At 44.6% G+C, this 23,564-nt stretch overlaps 2 protein-coding genes across 14 annotated transcripts in view; both read left to right on the plus strand.

Annotated features, from left to right (window-relative positions):
- The window catches only part of FAM126B (family with sequence similarity 126 member B), a 48,597-nt gene extending 45,523 nt beyond the window's left edge, over positions 1–3,074 (plus strand). For all 11 annotated transcript variants that reach the window (XM_030453816.1, XM_030453817.1, XM_030453814.1 and 8 more), the window contains one exon: positions 1,165–3,074. In XM_030453816.1, the coding sequence (XP_030309676.1) occupies positions 1,165–1,769 (605 nt within the window). In that variant the 3' untranslated portion in view covers positions 1,770–3,074. The remainder of the gene's footprint in view (positions 1–1,164) is intronic.
- Positions 3,075–9,356: 6,282 nt separating this feature from the next.
- Positions 9,357–22,763, plus strand: ORC2 (origin recognition complex subunit 2). 3 transcript variants are annotated; one of them, XM_030454268.1, is made up of 16 exons: positions 9,357–9,560; positions 10,382–10,525; positions 10,806–10,892; positions 11,554–11,643; positions 12,338–12,363; positions 13,291–13,348; positions 13,810–13,988; positions 14,569–14,667; positions 16,221–16,330; positions 16,844–16,976; positions 17,368–17,464; positions 19,124–19,270; positions 19,881–20,052; positions 20,368–20,429; positions 21,175–21,293; positions 21,675–22,763. In XM_030454268.1, exons 1-16 carry the CDS (start codon positions 9,473–9,475, stop codon positions 21,759–21,761), a joined length of 1,698 nt encoding a protein of 565 aa, XP_030310128.1. In that variant the 5' UTR covers positions 9,357–9,472; the 3' UTR covers positions 21,762–22,763. The 3 variants fall into 3 exon arrangements, with proteins under 3 accessions (XP_030310128.1, XP_030310130.1, XP_030310131.1); XM_030454270.1 differs by having other exon boundaries at positions 21,712–22,763; XM_030454271.1 differs by lacking the exon at positions 14,569–14,667.
- Positions 22,764–23,564: the final 801 nt, after the last annotated feature.

Genomic DNA, 23,564 nt, shown 5'->3' on the forward strand with positions numbered 1-23,564 from the left:
TATAAATTCCTTAGTGCTCTGCTACCAGTTGGTGTGAAAGGATGAAATTCCACTCAGGTGTTGGAATCTCTTACATCCTCTCCACCACTTTTTCCTCCTTCCACAAAACTGCAGGAAGCTGGGTTGAACCAGACTGCCAGTGGAGCAGGATGATGGTTCTAGCTGGGACAGATCCATAGGCTTTGCAGGTTGCTTGCAAATAATCAGGCTACACAGCTTTTTTTTTTTTTTTTTTTTTAATAGAAAAGCAGATTTTTTTAATAGCCTGAATGTCTCCTTTTTTGCCAGCGTGGTTCCTTTCATGGCTTCTTCCCATTGATATGAGATACATGGAGCAAAAACTCCGGATCCATTTTCAGTTTTGAAATGTGAATGCTCTTCAGTTTCCTGTTGAAACAGTAATTCTTCTTTTGAGTATCTGGAGCTTAGAAAAACGACTGGAATAAGATTTTTTAATTTTTTAAAAAAGAGAGTCTCTGTGTGCAGTCATGATCACACAAGGATTTAAGGGAAAAACAGCTGAGGACTTGAGGAAGAAGTTTGTCAGGCTTCTCTTTCTCTTTGAGATTCCAGTCAAAAAGCACAGAGCCTCTTCTGCAACATGAAGTGTGTTTCAGAGGTTAAATTTCTCTTAATGCAAAGGGGTTTTTTTGGTTTTTTTTTTCCTGAAAAATCTAGATGCTGACATAAAAGTAAATATGGTGGAAGGATCTAGATAGGACTGCAGGAAATGCAGGGAGGGTTGAGCTCTGGAAGTGACAGAACTAGGAACTGGGTTAATCTAGGAGATCCTGAACATGCTTAGCTCCTACCTCAAAAATTGGATAAAATTAGTCTGAAAGGCTTTTAAACTATTTTATTTTTAACCATGTGTAGGAGGCCAGCAGTATTTGCAGACAAATTAACCAAATTGGGCCTAAATCTTCTCATTTATACCCAAAGTTTGGGAAATGCTTCGGCAGTGATGTAGAGGAAAGGGAAATGGAGCTCAGGGAGTGCTCCTTGGTAGTTTCTGTAATTCTGCTGAGTGTGACAGGAAGATTATAGGCTGAGCATCAGGAAACTGTCAGCAAGTGGAATGCAGGCAGCTGAGCAGACGAGGTTTGTTGTGACACTCTGTGTGCAGCTTTGTGACTCGGGTGCTCGGTTGTCTTTTTTCTGTAGACACCGAGGGCATCAACGGCAGAGAGGAATCTGTGAACCTTAATGATGCTGACGAAGGGTTTTCCTCAGGAGCTTCCCTCAGCAGCCAGCCAGTCGGGACCAAACCTCTGCCAGCTGGAGCCCAGAAGGGCAGCTTCAGGAAAACGGCGAGCGGGCGTTCTGCTAAGGATAAAGAAACCTCCCCTGCCGTAAAATCCAACGAGGGCCCTCGAGATCCAGCAGCCTGGAAGCAGTATGTGCACCAGTCCATGGACCTAGATGCAGAGCTACAGGAGATGACACCCACTAAGAAACACCTCAGCCTGCCTGCTGGGCAGGTGGTGCCAAAAGCCAACAGTTTGAGCCTGATCAGGACCGCCAGTGCTTCCTCCAGTAAATCTTTTGACTATGTGAATGGCAGTCAAGCGGGCTCCAGTGTGGGAGCTGGCTCAGAGAGTGGTACCAACCTGGCAGCTGGCAACACCAACAGGTTTTCCACCATCAGCCTCCAAGAGGACCGCCTAGGCCAAGCTGGGGAAGGCAAAGATCTCCTGTCCCCAGGAGCTCCCCTCACCAAGCAGTCTCGATCTCCGAGTTTCAATATGCAGCTGATATCCCAGGTGTAAATTGGACTCCCTTCCTTAGGACTCCCTCTTTTCCCCTGGATCCCCAGGCAAGTTCATCCTTAGGCAACCGTCGTCCCACAGTGTGAAAATACTGACTGTTGTGATCTTGTTTGATTTGGTTTAGCTATCATACTGTATTACTGAAACAGCAATAATTCTTCCCTCACCTTCGCCCTCCCCTTCTCCCCTCCTCGTAAACATGGTTGTGAAGCAGTATATAATGTACTGTATGCCTTTTTCCATGCCTTCCTTTCTCCTTGGGTGACGTGCAATCCATCGTAGGCTGATCAGTCCCATTTCAGCACTGTGAGACTGGAGACGCCGTGGGAAATGGTGAATGTGATCCCTCTGAGCTGAGTGAGGCTTTGGCTTGGGGCAGGAATAGAAACGGGTTTGTTTGCTCGGTCTGCAGTACTGCAAAGACTACTGGATCATGACTTCTCTTTCTCAGAACCAGGAGTGCCTCAGAGATTTCTGGTGTGACTTTGGACCTCTCTGAGTCTGTGCAATCAATTCTGGGGAGGGGGTTATCATTGCTGCTCCTGGCTGCCTACAGCACTTTTTTCATTAAAATGAGGGTGGTGTTTTTTTTTCCTTGCCTGCCCCCAGTCTCTCATCCCAGAAGCTTTTGATGTTCAGCAACTGAGAGGTGCATATTATCGAGTTGTTTTCCCTCAGAGAGAGGATTCTAAGCAGATAATGTGGGTGACAATGCACTTCTGATGGCGTTGTAGCCCTGTGTGATGTTCCATGTCTTCCCCTCTAGGACACAGGGTCAGTCTGCATACAGACTCAAAAATTTAGACACCACCAACGCTGTTCAAGCAGTTTGCTTTGTGGGTGGGAGGGGAACACTACTTTCCCAGGAACTAATGGCTAGCTCTGCTCAGCTTTCATTCTTCTGAGGTGCTGATCACTGAATTGAAAAGTGTATTCGGGTAAAGAGTATTTTTCAGGCTGCTTTCTATGCTGTTGTGGCTGTTGGACATCCCCAGCCCCTCTCAGCTGCTGTCTCTGTGTCCCTGAAGTCAATTGTGGAAAAATCCTGCAGTCCAGACAGAGCATGCTCTGAAGGGGCTGTCTCAGGGATGGTGACAATATTTTGTTAGAAACACTGAAGCTTTGATGTGAAATTCTTGCTTAGACACACTTTGTGCAAAGGGGGACTGACAGTCCTTTATTTTTATTTTTTTTTTTAACCCAGAAGGCTCCCACTTCATTGCCTTGGTATCTAGAATCCATTGAGGGGTTTTAATTTTTTTAGTGGATTGGCCCTACTCTAGAATAAATGTAGAACTCGTGCCATTGAGCCAAGCCTGGAATGTATGTCACTGGTGTGTCTGTGGGCAGCTGTGCTGGGGAGCACTGCTTAGAACCACATTTCTGGTGACACAGGAGAATGTTTGTTTGTGTTTCTCCATCTCTCTCTCTTTTTGGATCATTTGGGAGAAAAAAGGGGAAAGTTTGTCCTCTATGTATGATATCCTGCACAAGTTGCAAACCCCTGGGGAAGAGTTGAGATCTTTTAGGTGGCTACTTTGGTTTCAGTGTCACTGTGAAGGAAAACCAGAAGCAGTTATAAAGAGCAGGCTGTCTTTGAAAGCTTGGCTTCAAGGAATTCAGGGCAATGGCACAGTGTTGATTTAGGTGGTTTGTTGGTTTTTTGGGGCTTTTTTTGCTTGATTTTAAATTTACTTTAAAATTAATGTAATGATGAAGTGTTTTTGACAAGGCACTTTGGTGGTCTAGTCTTCACATCTTACATTTGTAAAGTGAATTTAGCACCTTCTGGACTGACACAGAAATTTGGTTTTAGGGTAAATAGCATCAGAAAGAAAACCTTACAGTTTCTAAAGTGAAGTTAATCTTTAAAGACCATCAGTCATGTACAGGTGGACCTAAGGCAAAGCTGAGATCAGGCTACAAGGCTCTTTCTGTAAGAATGTCAAAAGCTGGGTATGGTTAAACTCATTATTTTGTACAATTTTGCTAGTGGAGACAATTGGTGGCTGAAAGTTTGTATTTTGTAGAAAGCATGAAAATGGAAATTTTCTTAAGAGAGTCATCACAGCAAATTGAAAAAGGACCAAAAAACTTGTTTAAAGTTTTTGGGAGAGAAAAGATCAAGGGTGTCAGCTAATTTTTTTAAGAATTATTTTATTTTAGCATTGTAAAAAGTAGTTGTTCATTAACAAGGTTCTGCACACTCTGCATCTGGCACTGTAAGCAGTTCTCCAGAAGTTTTAGGACACAGAAATTGGCATCAGGCCAAATTTTACAATTTTAAAATGTTATTTTATTTTAACTACTGTTCTTATGTGTGGGATCCCACACTATCAAACTGTTTCAGCAGAGTGAGAGAGCTCAGTGTCTTCAGGTGGGGAAGTCAAAGTGGAGTTGGTTAAAACCTCAGTCAGACTACCTTTTCACATGCTTTCACAGTTCTCATTTTGAAGATGTGCCTTTTGTTATAATTTTATCCATTGTCTTCTGTTTCTTCAGGGTTTTTATTTTGTGTGTGTGTTTGTGTGTATATCCTTACACCAGATAAAGCTTTTTAAAGACTTCAAAGTTATCCCTTAAGGAAAAATAATAATGTTTTTCTAGGTGCTGATGTGGTACATCTGTAACTTCTCCTAATGAGCCTTTTAGTGCAGTGTTTTGAGTTGTGGGAGGTTGTTTTGGCATCCTACAGGCACGTGCTGTTCACCATCCATCTCACCAAGTGAGACACCAGGAATCCCAAGGATCCAGCTGTAGCACCAGGCTCTGCCAGGGCTGGGAATCATCTTTGTCATTAATGCTTTTCAGGTGTTATTTAAGTTTTCTGACACCTTTGGCAAATATTTAGACTTAAAACTCTTTATCCTGAGTCCAGTCTGCTGCATCTTGGCTTAGACAGTTGGTACTTGACACAAAGCAGTGGATCATTTCAGTGCAACTGCAGCATTATAAAAAGTCAAAAAGCAGAGCACAGATTTTATTTTTTTTTTATATCCATCATTATGCTGGGGTGAGGAGGTGTGGGTACTATCTTCTGATGTGTGTGTTCATATTTAAGTAGGGATAAATGGATTATTCCTTGAAGCAGTTTTTACCACATCACAACATGCTGCCATTCTGCAGTTCATTTTTGGGGGGCTTCATAATTTTAAGAAAATACAAAATGTTGGGGTTGCTCACTCCAGCTTGAGTGTCCTGTTCTGGGGTTACTGGGAGCAGCTTTTTGGTTAACCAATAAGCCATTTTTTTCATCCTGCAGGCAGCAAGGTGATGAAGTAAAAATGCCTATTAAAGTGAATGTTACAAGGTGGCAGATTAAATTGCTGTGTTACCTTTTGAGCTTTCATGTGGAGACTTTCTATGTCCCTGTCTGTTTAAAATGCAGATTTCTCTGAACACCCTTTCTGATGTGAATGTGGGAAAGGTTTTGAGCAGGATACTTTACTCTGTAACACTGAGCATCATGTTGCAGCCAGTAAGCATCAGATCCAGATCTTGTATTTCTAGTTTGCAGGTGTGTTGGTCTTAAACACAGCATTTCCAACATACCTCTGCTAGCTTTAAGTAAAGTTTTTTGGTTTAACATCGAAACAGTGGGGAAAAAAAAACTGTTTTCTGACAAAGTATATATTTGCACTACTTGTGAATACTGGAGTTTACTGGAACAGGGTTTTTTCTCACCATGTGAGGTTTACTTGTGTGTGGGTAGGTACATACATTTGTCACGTGTTGACAATCAATTGCCTCAACTGTGTGTATACTGTATGTAAATAGGAACATATTTTTCCAGGTTGAGGGGGGAAACCTGCATCATTAATGGTGGTAAAGCTACTCTGTAGTAGGGTGACCCCAAGTCTGTCCCCTTTTTGTCTCCAGATATTGTGTGGTTTTGTTTTACTTCTTCAATGAAGGTTATTGGTGTTCTTGGAAAATTTTAGCTCCAGGGAAACTATCCTCAATATTTAATGTGTAATGTGTTCAGAGAATTATATTTTGAAAAAAAATAATTTTGGAATAGATAATTCTATGCTATGGCTGTGTTTTAGCCTGAGAGTTTAAACTTGTCCTATTTTATCACAAACCAATGGCTGTCTCCTAAGTGTTCAGCATTTTAACCTTGGTCACAAACCAGAATTTTATGGGTATCTTGGCTTACAAATTTAAATGAGTTTGAAGACTGAGAACCAAAAAAACCCCTTTTGAGTAAGATCCTAAAACCCAAGCAGTACAGACCAGGTACTGTACCCATGGTCCTGGAGGAGGTGTGGAAAACATATGTAATATGTTTGAATGCAACCTGTGTGATGCACACAAAACAAAGAGGTGTTTGTGATTTTAGTAACTAATATTTCATCCCTAAATTCTGCAATTCTCTCATTGCCAAAGATACTGCTACCTTGGCATGTTTAATACAGCATTAAAGCCATCAGCCAGGTCTTCATTGTAACAACCCTTTACTTCAGAGGAATGGTTTGCATCAGGAGAGCAAACATGCCCCTTTATTTATTTATAGTTCTTGTTTAGAGTGATTGCAGGACTAAAGTTACAAAATATCACTCCTTTCCAAGCATGGGAAGCAAAGAAGTCAGATCTTCTGTACTTGCCTTTTATTCTTGGTTTAGTTCAATATTTCTTCAGTATTTTAAATGCTGTTTGTTTTTAGCACCTGGACCTTAATTTCTCTTCCTTATTTTTTGGTTTGTTTCCCCCCTGGCACTCAGATAAACTTTGCTGTGAAAAGCTTTTCTGTAGGTGATTCAGGGTAGCAGCTGACAAGGTGGGTGTTGTGTCAGTCTGTCGAAATCTGTGTTGTGACCAAAGCAAGAGCCAAAACACTCCCCTTGCCCAGTGGTGGAAGGTGATGGGCAGGTGTGAGGGACTTGGTTTGTCAGCAGCTCCTGGAAAACAAACAGTAAGTGGATTTTGCAAGACTGAGATGTAGGAGGCTTTCCATGTAGGTGTGGTTAAATATTTATTATATTTTTTTTTAAATAAATGTTGGAAGAAGATTTGGGAACCTAACAGCTAGCCAGTTGAGATGAACTTACCTAGGAAGCTTGGCAAGACCTTTGACATTAAAAATTCAGAAGCAAGCTGTAATAAGTCTGAGGGTACCTTACAGCATCCAGAAATTAATTCAGAAAAAAATCTGTTGTCTGTATTCAAGATTTAATGAAAAAAAGCAAAACAATTTTTGCTTTTATTTTTCTTTATTTTTCTCTAGGCTACACCTGCTCCTCTGATTGTTTTGGGTTTTTTTTGTGTTCATCAGGTTTTACCAAACCAAAGGTAGCATCTGAGGGACCAAAATAATTTAAAATGGGTACAGAAATGATCCCTCCTATCATAAAAGATTCCTGTGAGGAGCTGCTGGTGGGAACAGATGTGTAGGAAAACGTTGTAAAATCTTGCCCTCTGTCTCAGCTGCTGCTTTGATGAGCCAAGTGGTGATATCAAGGTTTATTAACCATTATAAATTACAACAGGTAATTATATTAAGTTGAATCATTTGGTTGTGAGCTCCCAGTGGTCTGCAGCAGCTGAGATCAGAGCATCTTTGCATTCTGATAGAACTGTTCAAAGCAATTTAAACTTTGAGTCTTGCAAAGGTGATGGGGTCACTCATGAAAATGTGGCACAGAGCTTGCTCAGGTTTTTTTGGTTTAGGGGGTAAAAAGATCAGGGGAAATCTCTCTGCTCAGGGGTGTTTCCTCCTGGATTGGCTGCAGCTTTGTCATGGGAGTGTGCTTGGAGTGTCCTCACCCTCCCCAGAGCTGGTGCAAGGCAAAAAATAATGTGAGTGGAGCAACCTTTTTTGTTCTAAAATAAGGAGGGCTTGGGAGTGACAGAATCACTGGCTGCGGACACTCTCCTTCCTGTTGGGGCAGGCACTCTGGTTGTGCTGGGCTTTCCTGTCATCTCTTTGTGAAAAATGCAAGTAGTGAAATCTTTGTGGCTTCCAGTCTGCAGTAGGTGTGAGTTCACAGCTTCTCAGGATGATCCTACCTGTCCAGGTATTCACAGATTCACAGCTGCTGGGGGGTGCAGTGTTCAGGATTCCCTTAAAAACACCACTTCTTACTCTTTTCTTCCTGATGGTGAATACTTTTGGGATGGATATTACTAGCTGGTTACATAAAAACCTTATGCTTAAGTAAAATGGAGTGATTTAACACTTTTTTTTCCCATATTGAAGGTTCCAGGAAAAAAGCTAATAAAGGTTCTTAATAATTCAGATACTCTCAATACATTTTAGATTTACTGTGGTAGCTTTTATTTGCTGTAAAAAGAAAAAAGGCAACACAATTACCAACAACTGAATTGAGGTACCCCATGCTGCATTTTTTAAATTTGTAATTCCTGTACTTTACAATGAACCTTTTGATCTGTTTTTATCCTTGTCAGAATACAGGATACGCCGTCGACTTTACTAGCAAAACAAACAAAAAAAAGAAGCATTCTGCAAGGGTTAAAAGATTATTTTTCTTACTTTTTTTCTGTCGTAGCAGGTTTGTTTCTCTGAACTAAGGTTTCTGAGGATTTTTTTACTACTTTGGCATTGTGTAATCTTAAAATCTGTGTCACAGGAGGAGCACAAGCAGCAAGGATCCCACTTCTGGGGGGACAAAGGGGTTGGGTGGGAGGACAGGGGTGGGTGCTGTGAGCCCCTTTTTCACCAGGACAGCCCCGGGGGCTGGGGCAGTGCTGAAGGACTAAAACCAAAGGGGTTTGTAACAACCATGGCCTCTGCTGTGTGATGTTCTGTGATGTTCTGTGCCCCGGGACGAGGGGAAAGCTTCGTTCTTCGGCCTGACGCTGGCACGTGTTGAAGATCATGTTGTTGGTGCATGTAAGCCATTATCTTTACCTGTCTTACTGAGCTGGTTTAATGCTGTTGACTCTTTGTTGAAATGTGAAATGTAGTTACTATCTGACTTTGTAAATACCTGCCAGAGATGAAATATAATTATTTTAAATCGTTGTAAATAGAGATGTATAAAACTCGACACAGTCTGCAATGCAGAGAGAAAAAAAAAATTATATATATATATAAATATATAAAGATGTTAAATAAATATTGTGCTGTTTCTGAACAGGAAGAAGGCTCGAATTGCTTTTTTATTAAAAAAAAAAAACACAAAAAAACCCCAATCACCCCCCCAAAAAAAAAAAAAAAAAAAAGAAAAAACCAAACCTGAAAGCACACAAAAAGCACAAAACAAAACAAAACCAATTGATTGATGTCGAGGGGGGTGTGTAATGAGGGTTTATTTTGGGGGGGAAGGAGGAGGTCGAGGGCCAGACCCTGAGGGGAGCTAAGGGCAGCTTTGCGTCGCCATGGCAACCACGGGAGGCTGCTCACAGCGGAAGTCCCTCCCCCAGGGCGCTCCCGCCGGCGGGAGGCAGGGCAGGAAACGGCGCCGCTGATTGGTCGGGACGCCCGTCAGTCAAGGCGGCGGCAGTGACCCTCAGCGCCCGCCCCGCTCGCCTCAGGGAGGGCGGCGGCGTCGCCCCTCGTCTGTGAGGTGAAAGCGGCCCCGCGTCCCGCTCCCGCAGCCTCCGGGCAGCCGGGAAGGGGGCAGGAGAGCGGGGCTGCGGGCCTCCGGGTGAAGGGGAGGTGCTGCGAGGCTCTGCGAGGCGGGGGACGGTTCCGACGGGGGTCCACGTGGCTGAGGTAAGGCGGGCGCAGGGGACCCGCCATGAGGCCGCCGGAGGGGAGAGGCAGCCGCTCCCTCAAGGTGAAGTTCGTGCCTGACGAGGATGTCCTGAAGCACATCGCTGACGTAGGTACGGCCGGCCCGGGGCACCCCAAGGGGGCTGGGAGGGAGGGGTGGGAGCAGGCGCGGTGCCCCCAGGAGGACAGCCCCTCCTCAGCACCCGGGAAGCTAAGCGGCCCTGCGGGGTGAGGGCAGGACGAGGCCTTCGCCGTCCCCTTGCTTCCTTCCGCGGTTTGTTTCTGTCCCCGAGCCGGCGAAAGGCAAAGGAAGCTGCGGAAAGTGCCCTCAGGTGTCGGGGTGTGGGTACCCCCTCGGTACCGACTTCCCGAACCGCTGGGGAGAGGAGTGCCGACAGCCCAGGCAGCTTCCCAGCCCCTGACGGGGTGACATGGGTTGGAGGTGGTTGGAATAGGAGTCTTTTGCTTCAGTCCTGCCTGCTCTGAAGGTCTGGAACCTCTGAGGAGTGTCTGACCCGGCTGTTGGTCCTGCTGGGAGCAGAGGGTCAGGCAGAGCGTGTCCAGAGGTCTCCGAACCTCAGCTCCCCCACGGCTCAGGTCTTCTCCACTTCCTCCCTTTTGCTGGGCAAGATGGGGGCTGCCAAATACCTTCCCCTCTACTTCTACCTGTGAGCCACTCTCCTTTCTCCCAGACTGTGGAAGCTGAGCTGGGGGTCTTGTCCTCATGGTCTGCAGGAGCCAGCTGTGGGGGTCAGGGAGGGAATGATGTCTCCAGGTGAGCTGAGCTCCAGGGCACTGTGCTTACAGCAGGACAGCTTTTGGGCCTTGTGTTTGCTCAGTGGTTTGCCTAGCAGGAGCTCTGTCTCTGAATGAATGGGGTGACTGAATGCTCCAGTGAAGGAGCAGGAGGTTAAAGCCCTTTTTGCAATTCTAGGTGTTAAAGCACGGAAGAACAAGGCTCCAGTAGCAGTCAGTGTGAAGAGACTGGTGAAGAAGCTGGGGGATATTTCAGATGATGAAGCTCAGGAGACCCTGGAAGAGAACAACTATGTTGCTGCTCTAGGAATGTCCACCCAAGGTATGAGCAGGGAACACCTAACACAGCTGTGACCTCAGGAGGTTCTTGCAGTGCCAGGGGAATTGTACAACCTTGATGAGGGCTGACCAGCTCTTGCTGTGCTTGTGGTAACAACTAGAGGAGAGGTAAAGGATTCTGTTTTTTTTTTTTAATATTTATTTCATAACACCTGCAATATGAAGAGACCTGTGAGCCCAGAAGTTAGTCAGATGTTGTGTTCCATCTTCCTCAGCTGGGGAATATACCCCTGCTTTTTACAAAGCACCATTTCTTTCCACAGATGCAATAGGAAATGGCTCCAGTGTAAGTGGTGGTGCAGTTTACTCCTTCCAGACTCCCAGGCGCCCCAGCAGGATGGCAGAGCTGGGTATGTTTTCCTCTGGGTTCTTTCATTCTTGCTGAAGCTACAGTGGGGTTTTTGAGTGCTTTGTTAACGTGGTTTGTCACTTCTGCTTGTTTGGAAGATATGTTTGCAGTGTTTCAGTAACTTTTCTTCAGCTTTGAATCAGTCTTCCTCGGAAAGAAAAGCACAGGTGTAGGGCAAAGCAAAGACAGGGTGGGGATAAGAGATACAAATAATAAACATTGTGTCTAGTGCCAAAGGATGGCAGGGTTTGTTTTTGTGTAACCTAGAAGGACATGAGAATAACTCATGAAACAGCAAAGAATAATAATGTTTTTAAAAAAGGCAGTATTAGCTCTGTGTGTCAGGGGATTCCTCCTACTCTGAGTGTCTGAGCATGCTTGCTAAGCTGTGGAGTGAGGAGAGGAAAGCAGAAGGTGCTATTGCCTCAGCTATACTTGACAAATGAATTAACTGAGGAGTTCCATCTTTCAGAGTCTTTGTTAAGCATTACATTCACCACTAGTGTTAGAAAAAAAAAAATAAAAATGGAAGTGTACTTCCTGAAACACCTGGGGAATCAGTTCTTGGTGTCTCAGGTATATGGCTCCCTGGCTGATTAGCCAGAGCTGGGAGTTTTGTAGCTGACAGGTGAAACTTCTTCTGTTCCCCTTGTTTCCTCCAGCCTCTGAATTAGCCCAGACACCAGGAGGGAATGTTGTACCTAACCACTCCCAGTGCCCTGAGAAGACAGCCAGAACCCCCCAGAGCACCAGTAAGTTCTGTGATGCTGAGTGACTGGGGGGATGTTTCTGTTTGGGAGGTGGAATCAGTGCTTGGGTGCCCGCTGCTGCCACCCTGAAGATCTCTTCAGCTGGGGCTCAGACCTTTTATTCTGCTCTCCTGGTGCAGAGAAAACAGCAGCTTCTCTTTCACCTTTTGCTGTGACTCCAAGGGATTTCCCCTGTGTCCAACCACAGTGGCCACACCTGAGAGAGTTATGTGCTGGGCTGATGTGCTGAGCACCAAGTGGGTTTGAGGACTCTGTGGGTGTTTGTGTGTAAATTCACAAAAAAGATACCCAAGCACTGTAGGGAGAGCTATAGGGGGGAGAAGTCAGTGCAGGTCAGCACTGGCAAGAGGATGTTTGTTACACTGTGCTCAGGAATGGAGCCTGATGTGTGCAGGGGGAGGGCATCAGCTCCTGTTTCAGTGTCTCCCCTCCTGCTAATGGCCTCCCAAAGCTGTGGCCAGAATTAAAAGCTGCCTTCTGTGGTATAAGCATTGACTGTCTTTGTTCTTCCCTCCTTGCCTGCTTGTGAGGAACAGGAGTCTTTCCTCACAGGATTAGCCACCCAGAGAGCTGCTGCTCTGGTGCAGGGTGTCTCTGACTGTAGAATGCCCGTTGTTCTGAGGGAGCAGCTTCACAGTGTGTACTACTCTCAACAATCCTGTCTCTTGCTTTGCAGAACGTTCAGACAGATTGCAGCAAAAGGTGAGTGATGACTCTACCTTGCTCAGGGATTTTTGTTTGTTTGTTTTCTGTTTTCTTTGAGTTTGAACTGTGAGTTCAAGTAGAAGGTTCCAGGATGAGGTACTCTTGTGAGAGATGCTGCTTTGGGCTGCAGTGTTCACTCCTTGATCACAGAATCACAGAATGTTTAGGTTGGAAGCTCATCCAGTCCAACCTTTGACTAACACCACAGTCAACTCCTAAACCATGTCCTTAAGGTCCAAATGCCTTTTAAATGCCTCCAGGGATGGTGACTCCACCACTGTCCTGGGTCATTCCAATGCCTGACAACCCTCTCAGTGAAAAAAACTTCCTAACATCCAGCCTGAACCTCCCCTGGTGCAGGGATGATGATATCATGCCCACTTTGACAGGATTAACAAAACTGTTAACTCTTGCAGACTGGCTCTGGTGTCCAAGCCAAGCATATGCTTTGCACATTTGTGGGGAAGAAGTGCCACTAGAGCCCAGGCAGCTTGGGTTCCCTTTGCTGCTCTGCTTCTGGGCTTGGTATTCTGAGTGGTCCTCTGTCATTCTGGTAGTTGTTTTCATAGTGCACTTTCAAATTCCTCTGATGGAAAATCACTGCTCTGGGGAGCTGAAGCATTTCCAGGTTGTCATTGCCTCAGTCTGACTTCCAGAGGGGCCAAGATTAACATCTTGGTTGGAGATTTCCCAGTTTTTGACCCTCTGCCTCAAGACAGGATTTGAAGGAATAAAGGAACCTGATCCTGTCTGCCTCCAGCTCTGGATGGTAACACAAGAACTCTCCATATTTACTGTCTCTGCTTTCCTAGTTTCTTGTGGGCTGCACTAGCTTGGAAATGTAAGCTGATTCCTTTACAGAGGGTTGTTTTGGGGAAGTACATGTTTCTTATTCTAATGTGTGTTTATTCTTTGCTGTTACAGAGTAAACAGAAAGAATTTGTGTCCACCACACCTTACAGACTCAGGAAGAGGCTGGCAGGTAAAGATCAACCCTTGCAGCCAGCTCCCAGCAGGCACAATACCCAGAGGAGAGTGTTCCTGCTGATGGGATTCTGTCTGTAGTAGCACTCTGAGCTGAAGAAACCTTCCACACTGCAGAGAGTGTAGAGATGTCCTTAAAGAAGTCCGTGTAGATTCTTTCTGCAGAAATTGGGAATTCCATTGTGTGTTTTCTGTCACTTTTTATGAGCATGATTATGTTTCTTAGTTGGTATCAAGGAGAAAGCATTACACAACCTTTATCTGTGAGCCTAGAACTGGGAAAGGAGTGGGTTTGTGTGCTTGCAGTCCTCCTAAGCATTGATTTTACTTTTCTGTGAAATATATTTTGGAATCATATCCTTGAAAAACACATAGAGAAGAGTGGGTGAGAGAGTGAGATGGTGCAGAGTGTGTTCCAAGAAGTCATTGCTAGTTTTTAACCTTAAATTTATGCTTTAGCTCCAGACACTTTAGAAAGTGAGAGCGAGTATTCTTCTTCCTGCTCAGAGGAGGAAGAGCAAGACCAGCCAGAAGCCAACACTGCTGTATCAGATCAAAAGACCCCAGCAAAAACTAAGGCTGCATCTACACCTCCTCACAAAAACACCCTGACCAAAAAAAAAAAGGAGGACAAGATGGTGAGTGTGCAGAAAGCCAGCAAGTGTGAAGGGATTTGTAGTGACAATAAGCTGAAAGGAAGAACTGCAGGACTCCTGTCAAGTGGGTTGGCTTCTGCTGTCCTTCTGAGCCATCCCTGTAGGACAGGCATCCTGTGGGCTGATCCAGTCTGTACCTTTAGCAGCTCCAGGAAACGTTCTGGGATGTCCAGTGGGGAAGGAGACCTTGCACTCAGAAAGGGTGGAGAGATTGACTCCCATAGCACCAAAAGAAGCCCACATTACTTTCAGGCTTGGTGTTCAGCTTTGTCTGTGTTTCCTTCCAGCCCTAGGACTCTCCCACATCCTTTTAGAATTATTGCTGTGTTAGGCCCTCCCAGGATTTCTTTCCTGTGTCTTTGCTCATCAGAGAACCATCTGACTAGGTTAGCTTAGGCAGAATGCTGCTGTAGAAGCTATTTTTTCAAGCATTTTCTGTTTCTCTGTTCATCCTTGCTCTGTTTCTCATATTGGCCATCTTCAGGCATGTTTGTGGGTGAAAGGGGAGGAGGGGTAACCTGAGAGCAGGAGGAATGTGGCTGATTTTGCTGTCCCTTTTTAGAGCAACCTGGTAGAGGAATACTTTGAAGCTCACAGCAGTTCCAAAGTGCTCACTTCAGACCGAACGCTGCAGAAGTTGAGGAAAAGAAGATTGAATCAGGTACAGTTCACACTGTGTCACACAGCTCCTGGAGCTTTTGATTCCTTTGAATCAAAGATTGCCTTCATCAGAATTTCCTGGTGTTGCTGTTTTCACCTGATTCCCACTGGTGTCTTGGTGGTAAGGCTGATAAAGGTACCAGTTCAAGCACTGTGTCTTCCACTGCTGCTCTGAGCAGGGAGAGTGCACAGAGACAGCAGGGAAAATGCAGGGTGAGCAGATAGGTGAGAGCTGCAGTTACCAGAGCAGGTTAAAGTTTGCTTTTGGGGAAGGAGAAGAAGGAGAAACAAGAGCTGCAGAGACCTGCCTTGGAAAGTTAGCACCAACTTTGTCAGTTAAATGCTTGGAGGAATTCCTGTCTTTATTCACTGAGTCAGGCCACATACAGGGCTAGGACAGCTCTAAATGTTGCCCCTGCTGTTGGACTCCCACTCTGTCCCCTTCCAGTTCCTGTGAGACAGAAACAGTCTGATGTGACTGGATGACTGTATTTCTTTTCCATCAGCCACTCCAACAGTTCCAAGCAAGCAGTTGCATCCTACAGGCACAGGTAGACAAAGACAGGTACCAGGGAAGTGTGGAAAATACTTGGAGCTCTCGTGTCTGTGACTGCTTTTTGCACCCATTTGTGTTTTAAAAGATGGCATGAGTGCAGACTGCCTGCTCTTGTCTGGAATTGCTGCCCAGAGAAACATCTGCATTCCTAACAAGTTATTTCATAGCACCTCTGTGAGGAAATCAGTGCTTCCAGTATGAAATCTCCTGCTGGTCCCAGAGAAGCTGAAGGCTCAGCAGTTCTGTCTCTCAGTGCTTTGCAGCTGTCTTTAAGTTCTTTTCAGAGTAAAATTTTCTGCTGCAAGGGAGTAGGAAGCAAAGCTGTTCAAATTGAAGAGAAAGGGATGCCAGGGTAGATCTGATGCCATTTGTCATGCTACTGTGCTGTTAAACATCAACACCCCAGCATGTCTTTAAAGTGGAATTAATCCTTTGAGTCTTGATCCTTTTGAAATAATGCTTTTTATCACCTTTCGCTGTTCACTGTGAATTCTTTCTGCTGTCTTTCTTTTCTGGGGTGTTGTGAGCATCCTGTTGTGGTGACACAACAACAAACACCTGAACCACAGCTGAGCATGTCAGCTGGAGCCCTGGCTCCTGCACTGAGCAGGGTTGTGATCTTGGCATCTTCCTCTAGTGCTTGGTGCTGTGGTTTTCCCACAGGGAGCAGGAAGAGATAACACACAGTTACCTTTTATTGCTGATAGTGATCCAGTAGTGATATTGGTTCTAGCCCTCATCTGGGTGTCATTGCCCATAATAAGAGTACTTAATCTCTGCTTTGTTTCTCCAGTAGCACAACTGTACTTAGAGGAGTCTTCATGGACAAAATAATAAAAAAAAAAACCAAAACCAACACAGGAACTAAGTGCACTGTCACTGCAAATTGCTCTGCTCCCTAGCCAGGGGGCATGCTAGAGGGGTATTTGTAAGGACTCCAGATAGAAATCTTGTTTTTCTCTCAGCTTTGAGTGACTCTCCTCTCTTTCTCAACACAGCAAACACTGCACAACCTTTTGAAAAAGGTTCCCATTGCCTATGCTGCTGAAATTCAAGAGCTAAACCAGCAACATGAAGCCCTGTTTACCAAGTGGATGCTGCAGTTACGGTGAGTATCCAGTGAGAGTTGGTGGAGAAGCCTTGTAGTAGGCAAGCACTGTTAGTAAACTCCCCCTCATGTCAGCATTCTGTTTGGTGAGTTCAGGAGTGACTTTTTTTTCTCAGGTCAATTGCTTAAATTTAAAATGAGGTGACATTAATTTAATACAGCCACTGGAGAGGGGGTGGATGTCAGTGCTGGCTTCAATTTGTTACCTGAAGCTGCAGATCTAGTCTCAGATTCTTGGACAATAGCATTTTCTTCCATAGATGTTTTGCTCAATTTGTGGGCCTCCAGGCTGGTCAAACACCTCTTTTACTACAATGCCCACACCACATTTCAGATTCCTGGCAGCTGAGCTTTTTTGCCAGCTCTGAGCTTGAAGGTAAGGCTGGTGCTGAGGAAACATGAAGATTTTAGGGCAAAACTGCAGTGGATCATTTTCCTTGATAAGTGTATGAACCTCAAAGGGACCTTGTACATTTTTGTAGTAATTCAGTGTATTTTCTCACTTTCCCACAGCTTGGGTTTCAATATTGTGCTCTATGGACTGGGCTCCAAGCGTGATTTGTTAGAGAAGTTTCGTGCCTCTGTGCTCCTGGATGTTGTTCACCTCGTGGTCAATGGCTACTTCCCCAGCATCACTGTCAAGTCTGTAAGTGGAGGAAAAGCTTTTGGGTTTATTTAATCACCCTGTATGACAGATACCTCTCAAGTCCTTCAGGGTAAAACTTGCTGCCTCCTGTAGCAGCAGACTCCTGAAAGAGGAGCAGTTTCTGTCTCTCCTGTTTAAAGAAATTAGCCCATGTATTTTCCAAGATATTGCAGTAATTCCCATCAGTAATAGAGACTGATCAGCCTAAGGCCTTGTTTTATGCCACTGTTTTGAAAAGGGGTAGAAATTTTTTGTTTATATGGACTCTTTTGGGAATTTGATGGTAAAAATGAGATTATCTCCCTCATGCCAGTCAAGGGCTCAGAGTTTCTGCTGCACGAGGTTCTTCAGGCCAGAGCCCTGCAGAAGGGATTGCTGTCTTCTTTTGCAGATTCTTAACTCCATCACAGAGGAGGTGCTGGACTATGGAGGGTCCTTCCGCAGCCCCCTTGACCAACTTGAATTCATCATTAGAAAGTTTAAAGAAGGTAAAATTACTGACTTTATACACAAAAATTTAAGAGTCCACTCACTGTTAGGAGAGCCTGAACAGTTTCTCTCCTCATCAGTTTCACATGTGCAGTTACAGTTTCTCAGTTGATGATAGCTAGCAGTAGATCAGACTTTCTTGTTTGTCATTTATGAAATACAGAGGCTCCTCAGCCCTTTGGCAAGCTGAAATGCACAGCTCTGGCTTTTAGCAGAAATACTGCCTTTATTTGTGCAGTATTTCTGTAGCCACATGGGTGGAAGACAGGATAAACTCCAGCTGCCTAGAATCACAGGATTGTTTTGGTTGGAAAAGACCTTAAAGATCAGTGAGTCCCACCATTAACTCAGCACTGCCAAGTCCACCACTAAACCATGTCCTCAAGCACCACATCCAAATAATTGGCTTTGAAATCCCTCCAGAGAAGGTGAGGGAAGATGCTTCTCAGTGGCTGCTTGATGACCTGGTGCAAACCTTGCTGAAATCAACAGAATGAAGAACTGGCAAACAATTGGGAATGATGGTTGCTGACAGATATCAAGTTCTCAGAGTTCCTCTGAAAAGTTATGGCCTGAGGGGCTTTCCATAAATTTCAGTATAGGATGGATTAACACTTGGATATATACCTTTTAGTGACATTTAAATTTAATATATGCAAATAGTGGCATTAAGTTGAAATAAAAGGCAGCAGTGTCAAACAGGCAGGTTGGAATTGGGTACAAAAGCAAAATTAAACAGGTATTGCCACACAATGCTTCCTGAATTCCTGCTGAATATGTTTTCCTGCTTGTGAATACCTACACAATTGCTATGGAATCTGAATTGTTCACAGTGTTGGTGTTTAAGTCTTTACATTCTGTTTTCTGGCATTAGCTGTTCAGTATTTCTGGTGGGACTAAATGGAAACCACTGGTTAATGGTGGTACCAACCTGAATCTGCATAAATCTGTCCTGTGCAGTCTGCCACACCTGATCTGACTGGGACTCTGAGGAACCTTTGGTTTCCTTTGGTGGCCAAGTAGGTGTCCATTTGCACAAAACTGCTCCAGAATTGTTTCTGGCCTCAGGAAGTAGCTGTTTCCAGAGATCAGTACAGCAGCAACAAGCTAGCTGGAAATGTCAACATTTACCATTTGCATGATCCAGCCTGAGTCTCTGAGGACTCAGTGGGAAAGATTCCCATGAAGCTGGTGTGCTTTGGATCCAGCCCCAACAGAAAATGCATTTTTATTGTGTGAGGAGGAGCTTAAGGATCCTGGCCAGGTAACTCAAAAGCAGCTGAACAAACTGTGCTGGGACTTCCATCCTGAAATAATTTGAATGACCCCGGATGGCAGGACTAAAAACAATGGCTACAAGAGCAAGTCTGGTAAACCATGAGTGAATGGGAAGTGATTTTAAGAGAAAAGCTCAAACTGCCAAAAGAACTGTAGCTGTGGTGAGAAGTGTGACACGAGAATCAAGAAAAAGCCTTTCAGGTGCTCAGGAGCACCCAAGTGTGGGATGGAGATCAAAGGAGTTGTACAAGGGGGGTGATTTGATAGGGAGTGATGACTATGGAGTCTGATGCAATAAGCTTGTCCTGGGCTGGGAATGGGAAACCACTTTGTGTGTAGTTTCTTTGATCATTTCTCTGCTGTTTTTCCTGACCTTACAGATTCATCTTTAGAGCTCTATGTCCTCATCCATAACCTGGACAGCCAGATGCTGAGGGGAGAAAGAAGCCAGCAGATCCTTGCACAGTTATCCTCTCTGCCCAGCATTTACCTCATTGCCTCCATTGACCACATCAATGCTCCTCTCAGTGAGTCCTCTTGGGCCTGGTGTAGCAAAGAGAGAAGAATCTCCATTCTACTTTGGGGCTGCTGAGCCAGTTTCCTAACCTTCCATGTTACTATTGGTGTGCAGAATAGATCTGGTGCTGTATATATACCATATATGTATATGTGGTGGTAGCAGCTGCAAGCCCTGATTCTGGGACTGGGGCTGTGAGGAACCAAATCTGTATAAAGAGGCTGAGATCTGCCAGTCACTAATCATGAGACACAAACAGACTCCAAGCTTCTGGCAAGCTTTGATTTAGGGACTTGCTGAGATGGGGACCGGATGTCATACCTGTCAGTGCAGCTCAAACAGTTTTGGGTGTCAGCCAGAAATTCATGGCATGCTGCTGACTCTGGAAGGATTTGTCAGGCTGGTATGAAAAAGGGATGTGTGCAAGTGTTGTGTTGCAGAGAATTTGTCTTGTTTGAACTGCAGATACCTGAACACAGGTACCTGGGTGTATGTGCTGTGAGTTTCACCAGCAGACAGTGTTCCCTCAAATCCTGCAGTAGAACTGAGTGTCTTTTAATTAAGCTAAATTTTAATTAAGCTAAATTCTGTCTGCTATTCTGTCTTTTCTTTCTGTCTAGTGTGGGATCAGGCAAAGCTGAGCCTCTTCAACTGGCTGTGGTATGAAACAACCACCTTTATTCCTTATGTGGAAGAAACCTCCTATGAGAACTCCCTCCTGGTGCAGCAGTCTGGCTCTTTGGCTTTGAGCTCCCTCACCCATGTCCTGCGCAGCCTCACTCCCAACGCCAGGTGAGACTCTGGGACACTTTGTGCTCAGCTCATGCTGAGCTTCCAGTCCTTGTTAGGTTGCTCTGGTCTGCCCCTAGCAGGAGGCAGTCCCTGCTTTCTGACAAGGATGTTCAGGATAGAAGAGCTGGGTTCCAGTTGATTGTTTACTTTAAATGAGCAGTGTTTGGATAGCAAGCCTGGCCCAGTGATGAGATTCATGCACAAAGCCCTTGTCTGGAGGCAAAAAGCAGTTCATGTTTTCTAATGGTGGGGTTGTTTGGGGCTTTGGTAGCTTGTTTGATTTGCCTTTTAATTTTCCCCTCTGCTTTCACTTAGGGGGATATTCAGACTGCTTGCTCAGTACCAGCTGGAGAACAAGGACAACCCATCTTACCCAGGTGTGTACCTACATTTTCTGTCACCTGTTTGGGGTGTTGCCATCTCCAGCTCAGTCACAGCAGCACTGGCTTTTGGTCTGCAGGTTACAGCAGCAGCAACAGAAGGGCTGTAACTGGTGCCTTAGTGAGACTCAGTGGTCTAGGCTGTCTTTTTAGTGGCACTGAGTCTGACTTGATAGACTGGCTGGTTCTGAAGGACCTCCTCTTAACTGTTGTCTGCTTTGAAGCTTAGACATGATTGAGACCATTCACAGGGGACTGTGGAGCTAAAAAATTAAAAAAGAGGGAGAATATGAACTTGGACAACTAGCACATAAAGAACCAGGGAAAGAGAGGAGATTGTGTTCCGGTGCTGCTCCTTCTCTCACTTGGGTTGTGTCCCTGCTGCCTATGATACATGTTTATTTTATCATTGTCTCACACGGGGGCTGTGGAAGTTATGAATTAACATGTCAATGGTAAAGTTGGCAGTAAGATAGAAGGGTTGGAAAGTAAGAGATTAACCATGTTGGGAAGTGTATCTCAAGTGCTGTTAAATTGTCATTAGGTAAACAGGGTGACTGAAATGTTTATTCAGCTGTTTTCCCTTAATTATTGAATTATTAGGTTGGTTGTATGCTTGAAAAAAGGGATGGTGTTCCTGTAGCCACTGTGGACTAAGCCAAAGCAAAATTTGTAGGTGAAGATAATCTGTTGTTAGAATTGGAAAAATCTGACAGTTTTACCACTCCTTTCCTGTCCCCAGGCCTGTCCTTCCAAGACTTCTACAGACAGTGTCGGGAGGCTTTTCTTGTGAACAGTGAGCTGACACTCAGGGCACAGCTGACAGAGTTCAGGGACCACAAGCTCATCAGGACCAAACGGGTGAGTTGGGGCAAGAAGATAATTCTGGGTATTTGGCCACCTAAAATAAAAAAATGTGCTTCCTGTCTGGTATCAGCAAGACACCACTCTGCAGCTCAGGATGAGGCTGTGTTGTTTGAAGTGCCCAGGAACTAGCAAAGGGTGAAATGCTGTAATTACAAGATTTCTGTGCCTCCAGTTTGTCAGATTCTGAGGCTTTTTCAGTAGTTGTGCATTTCCAGTATGGCTGTGGTGAAATATTGCCATTTTTTAACAATGTGGTCCTTGGGAATGCTGGCCAGCTCTCCTCCAGAGTGCAAACAAACACTGAGTGTTGCAGTGCTGTCTCCTGGCTTGCTGTGAGCTGGTGTTAACAGAATGTGTGTGCCTGTCTGTTCTCAGGGAGCTGATGGTGTGGAATGCTTGTTAATTCCTGTAGATGACAGTACCTTGACCGACTTCTTAGAGAAAGAGGATGAAGATGTATAGCATCTCTCTGCCCTCAGAAAATCTGCTGCAATTGTTCTCCTGGGGTCTCTGCTCAGATCTCCCTTCCTCCAACCCCAAGGCTGCTGACTGCTCACTGAAATGTGATAATCCTGAGGAGCCTTGCTTGTTGTTCAGCAGCATCAGGTAGCTTGGAACAATGACTTGTGTCAGCAAGGTGTCTCTTGCTCCCCTGTTAGATTTGTCTGCTTTGTCTCTTAGCTCAGATGATGCCTTCTTCACATCTATGCAGCCAGCCTTACAGCTCAGACAAACAAACGTGGTAAGATTGTGCCTTCTGCTCTCTACCTCACCAGATAGGAGGGTACCACTGGAGCAGTTTACTTGGGATGAGCCAACCACAAGATGGTCAGAACTTTAGTTTGTACTAATGGTGCACCTTTTTTCTCAAGTAAGTGCTTTCCAGTGCTCCTTTACCAGTTAGACAGGGTTAGCTCCCAGTGCATGAAGAAGCCAGGATTGATAATGCTAAGAGGCCTGGCTTGACTGCATGAGGAAAGGAGAAGACTAAGGAGTTTGAGACAGCCTGGGTGACTTGCTCAGTTCTGGCAGTAGAACCAAAGGACTTGCACCAAACCCAGATCCTTTTGTAAGAAGGTTTAGGTAATTAAAATTCTGATGTACTCAAGTCTGTTGCCTGCTGGTGAGGATAGGAGGATCCAGCTTCTTTCATCTTGCTTTCCAAACTGCAATGCCAAAATAGGAAGAGGCTATGTAGCTGTTTATTTTATAACATTGTAAATATGTATTTTTTACACCAGAAGAGTTCACTGATCCTGGAGGGGTCCTTAAATGTGACATGTGGGCTCTCCCTTTTTTTAAGCCCATAGAGATTGGGACACTGAAGTCTGACAGCTTTTCTTCACTTTTTTTCTCAGGTATGTGGCAATAAGCCCTCTTGTTCAGCTGGAGTCTGCCAGCCAGACTTCAGGAACTCTGTATGTCTAATATTTGGTAGCTGTGTTACAGCTCAACATTGTAATAGTTCCAAGCAATCAAATAAAGTACTTAATTAATTTTCATTAGCTTGTCTTGTCTTCCACATTCTTTTTGTTTCAGGGAGAGATCCTTCTGGCAGTTGTGTGAGAGCCTCATTTTCATTATTATGCCAGTTACCTGTGTGAATCCACATGCAGTGTGCAGAAGATTTCAGATTCCTTAGTAAAAATATTTTTGTTTCTTATGGTGTGCACAGAATCCAGAGATGGAAAGGTATGCAAATGGGAGAGTTTTTTCCTTTAAAAAAAAACCCCACAACTAAAATTACCTAACTTAAAAACAAACCCCGAGCATTATCAGTGGAAAAAATGTGACCTGTTCTGTTCAGTAATCTTGTAATTAAGAGTCCTAGTTACAGAAACTGTTTTTAAAAGAAAGTAACAAAGGTACATTAAATTAATTTACAACTTCAAGGAATTTAGTTTTAAACTTCTGAAGCTTTTTTAACTGGGAGTCCCTCTATTGAGATGCCTCAAGCCTGCATTAATGCAATGGAATCCTAGTACTGAGTACCTGAATTATGTTCTGTGTGTCCATACAAGTGGTGTCTTACTGAAACTGTTAATGCAAATGGGTGACCCACACCCTTTCATCAACAACCAGCAGGAGATTGATGCTGGGAAGTGACTTGTACTGACATCACTCAAGATAACTGCAATAGGGTGGAACAGCCCCATAGCCTTAAAACTGGAGGTAAGTCATGTTTTGATATTTTACCCAAATCAATCCTTAAGTGTTGTGGTTACCAAATATAGCTAATAATAGAGCATTGAGTAGATTCATACA

This window comes from Calypte anna, chromosome 7 (assembly GCF_003957555.1).
Source record: "Calypte anna isolate BGI_N300 chromosome 7, bCalAnn1_v1.p, whole genome shotgun sequence".
In the NCBI taxonomy this organism is placed as follows: domain Eukaryota; kingdom Metazoa; phylum Chordata; class Aves; order Apodiformes; family Trochilidae; genus Calypte; species Calypte anna.

Coding starts and splice junctions, on each gene's coding strand:
- ORC2 (XM_030454268.1), top strand. CDS start 9,473: ATGAGGCCGCCGGAGGGGAGAGGCAGCCGCTCCCTCAAGGTGAAGTTC. Junction 10,893..11,553: donor CAGCAGGATGGCAGAGCTGG/GTATGTTTTCCT, acceptor TGTTTCCTCCAG/CCTCTGAATTAGCCCAGACA. Junction 13,349..13,809: donor ACTCAGGAAGAGGCTGGCAG/GTAAAGATCAAC, acceptor TTTATGCTTTAG/CTCCAGACACTTTAGAAAGT.